The sequence below is a fragment of the Venturia canescens genome, chromosome 8 (assembly GCF_019457755.1).
Source record: "Venturia canescens isolate UGA chromosome 8, ASM1945775v1, whole genome shotgun sequence".
Lineage (NCBI taxonomy): Eukaryota > Metazoa > Arthropoda > Insecta > Hymenoptera > Ichneumonidae > Venturia > Venturia canescens.
The window spans coordinates 20,707,776-20,717,239 of NC_057428.1; the positions used below are offsets into that span (position 1 = coordinate 20,707,776).

The 9,464-nt window shown below is 41.6% G+C and overlaps 2 protein-coding genes across 5 annotated transcripts; both read left to right on the top strand.

Moving 5' to 3' along the window:
- The first annotated feature begins 68 nt into the window (after positions 1 to 68).
- AQP (aquaporin) lies at positions 69 to 2,853 on the top strand. 4 transcript variants are annotated; one of them, XM_043425383.1, is made up of 5 exons: positions 69 to 506; positions 762 to 1,012; positions 1,425 to 1,699; positions 1,862 to 2,000; positions 2,402 to 2,853. In XM_043425383.1, exons 2-5 carry the CDS (start codon positions 832 to 834, stop codon positions 2,596 to 2,598), a joined length of 792 nt encoding a protein of 263 aa, XP_043281318.1. In that variant the 5' UTR covers positions 69 to 506; positions 762 to 831; the 3' UTR covers positions 2,599 to 2,853. The 4 variants fall into 4 exon arrangements, with proteins under 4 accessions (XP_043281318.1, XP_043281316.1, XP_043281315.1 ...); XM_043425381.1 differs by having other exon boundaries at positions 768 to 1,012; XM_043425380.1 differs by having other exon boundaries at positions 69 to 469.
- A 149-nt stretch (positions 2,854 to 3,002) lies between these two features.
- LOC122414274 (1-phosphatidylinositol 4,5-bisphosphate phosphodiesterase-like) lies at positions 3,003 to 9,355 on the top strand. The gene is made up of 20 exons (XM_043425378.1): positions 3,003 to 3,282; positions 3,351 to 3,410; positions 3,501 to 3,641; positions 3,727 to 3,806; positions 4,085 to 4,220; positions 4,306 to 4,406; positions 4,487 to 4,653; positions 4,740 to 4,950; positions 5,971 to 6,229; positions 6,303 to 6,482; positions 6,559 to 6,724; positions 6,811 to 6,968; positions 7,068 to 7,271; positions 7,371 to 7,569; positions 7,649 to 7,819; positions 7,911 to 8,051; positions 8,184 to 8,358; positions 8,453 to 8,656; positions 8,731 to 8,977; positions 9,054 to 9,355. Exons 1-20 carry the CDS (start codon positions 3,112 to 3,114, stop codon positions 9,120 to 9,122), a joined length of 3,240 nt encoding a protein of 1,079 aa, XP_043281313.1. The 5' UTR covers positions 3,003 to 3,111; the 3' UTR covers positions 9,123 to 9,355.
- Positions 9,356 to 9,464: the final 109 nt, after the last annotated feature.

Consider the following 9,464-nt stretch of genomic DNA (forward strand, 5'->3'; position numbering starts at 1 on the left):
GACCGATCTGGCGACACTAAGAATCTTCAAAAGTGTATATTATACACCCGAATACATGTATATATATATATATTTTTTGTTTTTTGGCAGGGCTGCCTTCGCGATGAGTCTCGGAGACTCGCCAGTTCCCTTGGCCTCGAAAAACCGAGTCGAGCTACGAAATTACGCATTGCGAAGAGCGATTCAAAAGCTATTAAGAAAAGTTTGAATAAACGAGTTTTTTTTTTTAAATAATTGTTAACCAAGTCTCTTGATAAATCGAGGACGAAAAAACGAGTGTTCCTCGCGGGCCGAAACCGAAGCACGCAGCTTCCACACACGACGACTCGACTTTGCATAGGATTTAATCGTCACACGCTCGTGTATTCTCGACGACAATTACATGCGGGAAGCTCGTTTGTGGTGCTCGTGAAAGTTATTTCGTGCTCCAACAGTTTCCTCTACTTGTTCAAGTACACTGAACGTGCTAGTGAGTTGAATAACGTTCCGCAACGTTGGGCTAAAAAGTATAGAATATCCTTTCGATACGCGATGAGAAAAAAATTCAAGTTATCCAATTTTTCATCGATTTTGGAGCTCGAAATAATTTTTCGATCGATTCATATTCGTGCTTCTTATCGAATTTTTCGTTCAATTGTTTTTCCAATTTTGAGTCACTTAAATAATTTCAGCTAAATTCCATTTTTCCATTTTCGTTTTTCTCTTCAAATCTGAAATTTATAAAAATGTTAATCTTTTTATATATTTGAATTATTATTGAGGAATAGGCTTGAGAAGAGAGGAAAAGGGAGAGAGAGAGAGAGAGAGAGATTTATGTAGAAGGACATCAAGATGGTCGGAAATGTTTTCGCCTTGGCTGTCTCGACGCTCTACATCGTATTGACCAGTCTAATAGCATACTGGTCTCGAAAGTACACCAAGTATTACATACGTCAACCTTTCGTGCGTGCTCTCTTCCTCGAGGGAATCGCGACAGCCGAGCTATGCGGTGCATGCTTCGAGCTTATCATAAGTGTGTATCGAAATTATTGCTGCTTTACGTTATTTCAATTCGAAGCCTCGCTCAAATGACAATTACACGAGGCTGCAATTGTTAATTGTACAAAAGGGAATTGAAAAAACTATTCCAACATCATTTTTTCAATGGATCAACAAAAACCATCACATTTTTAAGTCTCGGTTTATACGAAATGATGATAATAATAACAATAATTCGTTATCAATTAAAAACGACGTTGATTGAACGTTGCAAAATTTAATTTTGTTTGTACAAATAAATATTGTGAAAAAAGTAAATGAATTCAGTGACTTTTTTTTTCTTTTTTTTTTTTTATTATCTCGTCGCAATATCTGTCAGTAATTCTGAACTGACGTTTGTCAAACCGGAAGCAGCGTCGATCGAATAAATTATTTGACATTTTCAGTCGCTGATAACTGGGGCGTTTCTATGTACGCGATTTATCTCTTCGTACTGACGATCTGGTGGTCCATGAATTGGGAGGACGCAACCGCCTGCCCGTACACGCACATCGAGGACCTCGTTGAAGGCACGAAATCCTTGAGAGACACTTTTCTTTTGATCTGGGCCGAGCTCGTGGGAGGTCTTGCGATTTTTCGATACGTTCAACTGCTCTGGGCCATGGAGATCGTTTCCACCCACAAGAATCGGGCTTTCGAGGATTGCACCACCGACCTGCAGGTATTTTTGGGTCCCGAGATCACTTTCGTTTGTATTTTCTTCTTCGGGAGATCAATATTTCAAATTTATTTGATCGAAGGGGCCAATGAAAAAAGAAGGTTTTGGTGGGGAACAAATAATTTCTGTAGTTTCGAAATTTTTCATCGCTTTCCGTTGTTTCAGGTGCCAGTCATCGTTGGCGCGTTCATCGAATGCATTGCCACCTGCATATGTCGAGTTGTTTCTCGGGGATTGAGCGAACTGAATCCCAGATTTAGCAGCATACTCGATTCCTTCGTTGGAACGACCTTGGTCGTAGCTGGTGAGTCGTGCTGTCATTTGAAACCCACTAATTTTCTAATTACAGTCAATTCAATTACGTCCAGTAATAATAACCGGAAAACCGTAATCCAAAAATATAGTAAAAACACTCGCAACCGCATATTTTCAATCGCCTCAATCGAAGAGGAGTCACAAAAACATTGAAAAACGTAAAGAAGCATTTTATAATCTCATTTTTTGACAAATTTTTTCCTATTTTTTAATCATTCCGTAGAATTTCGAGTTGCCAAAATCTCGTTTTCTCTATATCTCAATAGATGAAGAACCAATTTCAATAAAACGGAGTTATAAAAACGGTTGCACGTGACTCAAAGTTTGTTTGCAATGAAATGAAAAAAAAAGTTCGATTACATAAACATGAAAAAAATCGATGATTTGCAGCGTTCAACTATTCCGGTGGTTACTTTAATCCGGCTCTGGCAACGTCTCTGAAGTACGGCTGTCTGGGTACCACGTTTATGGAGCACGTGATCGTTTATTGGATCGGTGCGATTGCCGGTTCGGTTTTATCGCTGCGGGCGTACCGTTTGCCTTTTGTACAAAGAATCGTTAATCGACAGAAGGAAAAATTGCAGTGAGGAATAAAGCACATCGCCAAAAAAGACACAGACGAGAATAAAAGTCAATTGAAAGCCAAGCACAAAGTAGAGGATCGACGAGGATAATTGTCGAGTGTGACAATAATTCTGTGAACAAAAATCCAATGAAAATTGTAAATACGCTCTAAAGTTAGGATAAAATAGGCAAAAATATATTTTCATATTTATCGAACGAAATTGTAAATAAATTTGAATCAAACTCGAAATAAAATCGACGAAAAATCGTAAGAAAAACCATTTGAGAATTTTCGAAACCGACGAAAAGGGGGCGAAGATTTATATAACGTGACCCATATATTCGTATCGAAGGAATAATCCCTTAAAATGCATTAAGCTAATTGAATAAAGTCTCCACGACCTACGAGGCTCGAAGCTCGCGAGTTTTCTCTTCAGTGAGAAAAATTTCACGAATAAAGTCGGTTGGGCGTCGAGTACAAACCCTAAAAGCTGCTTTTTATAGCACGGGCTCGATCTTACGAGAGGTGAAAAAAAATGACGAAAAAAGTTGAATTCAACTGGCGGATTCCGACGCCCGAAATATTCCTTACCGGTGCGACCTTCGACCGGTGGTTCGAAGACAAGGAAAATACCGAGTATGAGCCAAATTGCTTGTGCAAATGCGACGAGTATGGTTTTTTCTTCTACTGGAAGAGCGAAGGAAAAGTAAGATGGAAAAAAGTTTTTGATGCTCAATTCCACTTCGAGTTTCATTGAAAAAAACCTTGTTCCAGGACGGGGAAGTCATAGAACTCGCTCAAGTGAGCGACATTCGTTACGGTGGAACGCCGAAGGTAAAATTAGAACCTTCATCGAAGGTCAATTGCGAATGATTTGAGAAAATATAAAACTTCGAGACTTCACTTTTTCTCGTAATGTTGCAGGACCCGAAACTCTTGAACAAACTCAGCAAGCACGGCACGGTGGAGCAATTGGACGAGAAAAGTTTGACGATTTGTTCGGGCGTCGATTACACGAATATCAATTACCAGCACATTGTGTGCACGAGTGCTCAGCAGGCGAAGGTGAAGCGTCGAATTGATTATTTTCCAGAATTCTGTTAATCTCTCCTCACGCTTTTCATTCATATATTTTTTTTTTTTCCCGCAGGAATGGCAAGCCGGGCTACGATTAATCACGCACAACACGAAAGCCAGTAATGTTTGTCCAACTACACAACTAATGAAGCAGTGAGTAATGCTTTCGTTCGTTTTGCCAATCGAGAATGAGTCGTAGGTCTCGTCAAACGGTTTCGACAGAGTTTAGTCACTCGAGTGTGATCTGAATTTTGATGTTTTTCTCCAAAATAATCGATGACACAAGAGATTCGTTCTTCGCGACGTTCCCGACTGGAGAACCGAAAATTCCGAGAAAAATTATCGTTTCCCATTCTCTCTGGTTTTTCGTTTTTTTTTTTTCCAACATTCTTTTGCCTCGTTATGCCCACCGATCGTTTTTGTCCTTCCAGTTGGATGAGGTTGAAATTCATGGTCGACGCCAAAGGCAAAGTTCCGGTAAAGGTAATATCGAAGACTTTTGCATCCGGAAAAACGGAGAAGCTCGTTTACCAGGCGCTCGCAGATTTGGGATTGCCCAACGGGAAGGTTCGTCAGAGCGGGGCTGAGCCAAAACTTCCCTCGATTTTGAGCTGCTGCCAAAACCCATGAAAAAAATGTTTCTTCATTGCAGAGTGACAAAATGGAGTCGGACGCTTTCACATTGGATAAATTCACTTTCCTCTATCACAAGCTGTGTCCGAGAAACGACATCGAAGAGCTTTTCCAATCGATGTCAGTATCCATCCCGATAAATGAAAAGCCAACGAAACCGATGAAAGTTGGACGAGTTAAGAATAATATTTCATTTTCAGAACGAAGGGCAAAGCCGAGGCCATAACCGTAGACCAACTGGTTTGTTTCATGAACGAGAAACAGCGCGATCCACGCCTCAATGAAATCATGTATCCGATGTACGACGACAAGAGATGCATGGAGATAATAAACGATTACGAACCGGACGAAAAGGCGAAAGCTGACAGTACGAAAAAAATCGACACAATTTTTCACAGCCTTTCGCAAATTCGGTGATGGAAATTCTCACGATACTTTGGTGAATCTCTTTAGGAAAAATGACCAAGGATGGCTTCATCCGTTACTTGATGTCGGACGAAAATGCCCCCGTGTTTTTGGACCGGCTGGACGAGTACATGGACATGGATCAGCCTCTGGCTCATTATTACATAAATTCTAGTCACAATACGTACCTGAGCGGACGGCAGATCGGTGGCAAAAGCACGGTCGAAATGTACCGGCAGACTCTACTCGCTGGTTGCAGGTGAACCGTTTTTTTTTTTTTCATTAGCAGAAGAAAAAGCATAAGAATAACAAATTTTGGGAATTTACCATTTTCGTTTCTAATAAACCATCAAATAAAATGCTGAAATTTCATCTTTGCTCGAGAATAATTGGGAGAAAATCTCATAGAATTTACCCAATAGTAATAATAAAATTTGATTCGATTCGATGAAATTGTTGATCCAATGAAAACCCAGCTAAAAAATGCTGCAAATTAAAATTTACAAATTGCTTCCTCAAGATGGTCAAGATGCACGATGCTCAAAGCTTACTCTGTGAGGTGCTGTATTTCTCATTTTGGCTTCCTCATAGAGGAAGCTTTAAGCATCTTGACAATCTTGAGGAAGCAATTTGCAAATTTTAATTTGCAGCATTTTTTTTTTTATACAAGGAAATAATGTATTTTCTCTACCTTCTTTTACGAACTTTAATTTATCTCTTTGTTTAAATTCATATAAAAAAAAACTAAATGACGAGCCATCAGAAAAAACAATTTGCAACTTTCAATTTTCATCGTTTTTCTATTTACATTGAAATTAAATAATTTCGACAACTTTGCTGGAAAGTATAGAGGAAGTACAGACTTATACACAATATCTTACAAAAGTTCCAAAAATTGAAGCGGTTAGACGATTTTTTAAAAAACTCATATTTTCGTAAAATTCAAAAAATCATAAAATTTAAACCGCTCAACCGATATTCCCCAAATTCAATACCAACCTTCCTATTACGATAGTCTATTTATAAAAAAAAAAAATTATTAATAAATCTTAAAATTTTCGAAAGCTAGAGCGTCGACACCCTTTTTATGAAAATTTCAAAACGTCGTAGAATTCGTAATTTTTTACGAATTTTTACACATACACACATCCGGACATTTTTTCTAGATTGAAAACTGGAAAAAAAAAATGTTCATCATCACATAGCTTCCTCTATGAGGAAGCAAAAATGAGCAAAGAATGGTAAAATAATTCATCGGTTTTTTGTGTCGAATTAAAAGGTGTGTGGAGCTGGATTGTTGGGACGGTAAAGGAGAGGACGAGGAGCCGATAATAACCCACGGTAAAGCGATGTGCACGGACATATTGTTCAAGGACGTGATAGTGGCTCTGCGAGATTGTGCGTTCGTGACGTCGGACTACCCGGTGATATTGAGTATCGAGAATCACTGTTGTCTCAAGCAGCAGTACAAACTGGCAAAGTACTTCGACGAGATTCTCGGGGAGTTGTTATTGAAGGAGCCGCTGAAGGAGCATCCGGTAAGAGAAGGTCGTTGGAGCGTGAAGTTGTAGGGGGCGAGATTGAGCACTGAAGGCGTCGAAAAATTTACAGCTCGAGCCCGGTTCTCCGCTGCCGCCTCCTTCCGCCCTGAAGCGAAAAATTCTCATAAAGAACAAGCGACTCAAGCCGGAAGTGGAGAAAGTCGAGCTGGAGCTGTTCATGTCCGGGCAGTTCGAGGCGAAGGACGAGGTCGTCGAGGATGCCAGCGCCCCGCCTGCGGAACCGCCCAAAGTAATGGACTCCAAAGTTCTCGTTCTTCTGCAAAGAATTTCCCAATCGATTGACCGAAATAATGTTCCTTCTCCAGGAAGAAGCGCCGGCCGAAGCTCCGGCAGGGGGGGAAGGCGCCGAGGGCGGAGACGCCGCAGCTATGCCGCAGCACACCGGCAGCACGATGGCCTGCCATCCTTGGCTATCATCGATGATCAACTACGCTCAGCCCATCAAATTTCAAGGATTCGAAACAGCTGAAAGTAATTTTTCGAGGTTTTTTTTTGCTCAAGTAAAAGAAAAAGCCTTGGATTTCGGCTCGAGTTTAATGAAATTTTGCAACTTTCAGAGAAAAATATTCATCACAACATGTCCTCGTTCTCCGAGACCGCGGCAATCAATTACCTCAAAACTTCCGGCGTCGAATTCGTCAATTACAACAAGCGTCAGATGAGCAGGATTTATCCCAAGGGCACGAGAGCCGATTCCTCCAACTACATGCCCCAGGTTCGAAGCCGAATTCACGATCGCGAAGATCTCAAGTATTTTTATCGCAAGAAAGGCCATTTTTTGTAAATATTTATGAAAAAACTTTCGATCCGTCAGGTCTTCTGGAACGCCGGCTGTCAGATGGTGGCCCTGAACTTCCAGACCCCCGATCTGTCGATGCAGTTCAACCAGGGAAAATTCGAGTTCAACAACACTTCGGGTTACCTCCTGAAGCCGGAATTCATGAGGCGTTTGGACAAAACTTTCGACCCCTTTGCCGAGGGTGTCGACGGCGTGATCACGGCTCAGTGTTCGGTCCAGGTGAAATGACAATTTTTCGTCGGTCAACCCGGTGAAGAATCCATTGACGAAATATAAGTGGAAACGCGATCCAAACGAGTGTTTCTTTGCCCCAAAAAGGTGATCGCTGGCCAATTTCTGTCGGACAAAAAAGTCGGGACGTACGTCGAGGTGGACATGTACGGATTGCCAGCGGACACGATAAAGAAAGAGTTTCGAACGCGAATGGTGCCAGGAAACGGTTTGAACCCGGTTTACAACGAGGATCCCTTTCTCTTTCGTAAAGTTGTGCTTCCGGATCTGGCCGTTCTGAGATTAGGTAATTCACCGTCCAATCAAAATTTCGCTCTCGAGTTGCGACTAATATTTTTATATTTTTTGGTGCTTGCACGTCGAAGGCGTTTACGAAGAGAGCGGAAAGTTGCTGGGCCAGAGGATTCTGCCTCTGGACGGTTTGCAGGCCGGCTACAGGCACATCTCGTTGAAAACCGAGGCCAATTTCCCTATGGCCTTGCCCATGCTGTTCTGCAACATCGAGCTGAAAATTTACGTGCCGGACGGATTCGAAGGTGATTTAAATGTCTTTGGAGTCGCTCCAAAAGTCGTTTTCATCGTTCGTAAACTGCTCAAAGAGCTAAACAAACAACGTTTTTATCGTAGATTTCATGGCCATGCTCTCGGATCCGGGTGCGTTTAGCAAAGGAAATGAGAAGCAAGCTGAGGCGATGAAGGGCATGGGAATCGAGCAAACCGACTCGAAAGCCGAGGCGAAGAAGAAGGAGGAAGAGCAGAAGAAAAAAGGTTTGAAAAGTTGAATATTGTCAAGCCATTTTTCAACGAAATTACCTTCGTTTCCCAGCGCATCCCACCATCGATTTTTTATTCACCAAAATTCCTCGTCACCGTTAAACGATTATTGTTTTATCTCGTAAGACGAATGGAAGCTGGAGCCAATTACGTTGGACGTATTGAGGCGCGACAAGGCTTACAAAGCCGGTAAGAAAGCGCTCAAAGAGTTGGAGGCGATGAAAAAGAAGCACTTGAAGGAGCGACAAACGATGCAGAAGAATCACATAACAGCTTTCGAGAAAGCGGCCAAGGGAAAAGAGTTAAGATCATTCCAGTGAAAAAAGATAAACGATCGACACGATTGAGAAGCTAATTAAAATTGTGACGAATCATTGTCTTCGTCTGCCCTTTAGCAAAGCTGCCATTAAAAGCGATGCGAATCTGAAGAAAATGATAAGCGAGCAGATCGCCCAGTGGTCGGCGATGGTCGAGAAGCATCGGAAGGAGGAATGGGAATTGAACAAGAAGCAAATAGCTGCGGGACGAGAAGATTTCAAAAAGGTCATCGAGATCGTCCAGGTGAATCAGACCAAGCAGCTGCAAATAAAGCAGGACAAGTGAGTGGAAATGAAAGCACGGTTTATCGGGGACTCGAGCGATCGGAGTGTCAATTTAAAATTATTCGTTTCAGAGACATCAAGGAAATGAACACGAACCAGGCGAAGGTTTCAGCGGAAACGGCGAAGGAAGTGATGAACGACAAAGCGCTCAAGACGAAGGGCGACAAGGAGCGTCGTCTACGAGAAAAGAAACAAAACAATATTAAAAAGTTTATGGACGAAAGAAAAAACATTCAAATAAAGCAGGGACGAGAGAAGGAGAAGCTAAAAGTGACCCACGAGAAGCAGGTCGCTGATCTCGACAAGAACATCGACGAGGTGAGTCTCGTCGAGACTTGGTCCAATTGAAATCGTCGTTGCGAGGACTCACTGCTCAAACTTCATTTGTCTGCAGGCTATTCTCGTGTTGACGAACGAACCGATCGAGCTGGCGGTGGCCAAGAAGAGGGAAATTTACGTCTAGCTTTGGAGGGCGAATTACTAAAATCGTGCAAACAAGGAAAAAACGATTTTTTAAAAAACAAATTTCACATTTATCCTATTTACAATCTTTTAATAATGACCCTTTTTGTGCAACTTTTGTACCACTTTGAATGGTTTACAATGCCGCACGAAAATGATGGGAGAAGAGATAAAAATAAAAATTGTTTTCAAACGAGGAAGACAAAAGATGAGAATACAAAAATGGGAAAAATAGTTGATTAACTCCAGAACGTTTCTAAGACGATTCACCTGCCTCAATTCACTGGAATTTCTCGCAAGCCTCCCTCTTTCTCTCGCTCGTTCGCTCTCGGTCTCATGCTTT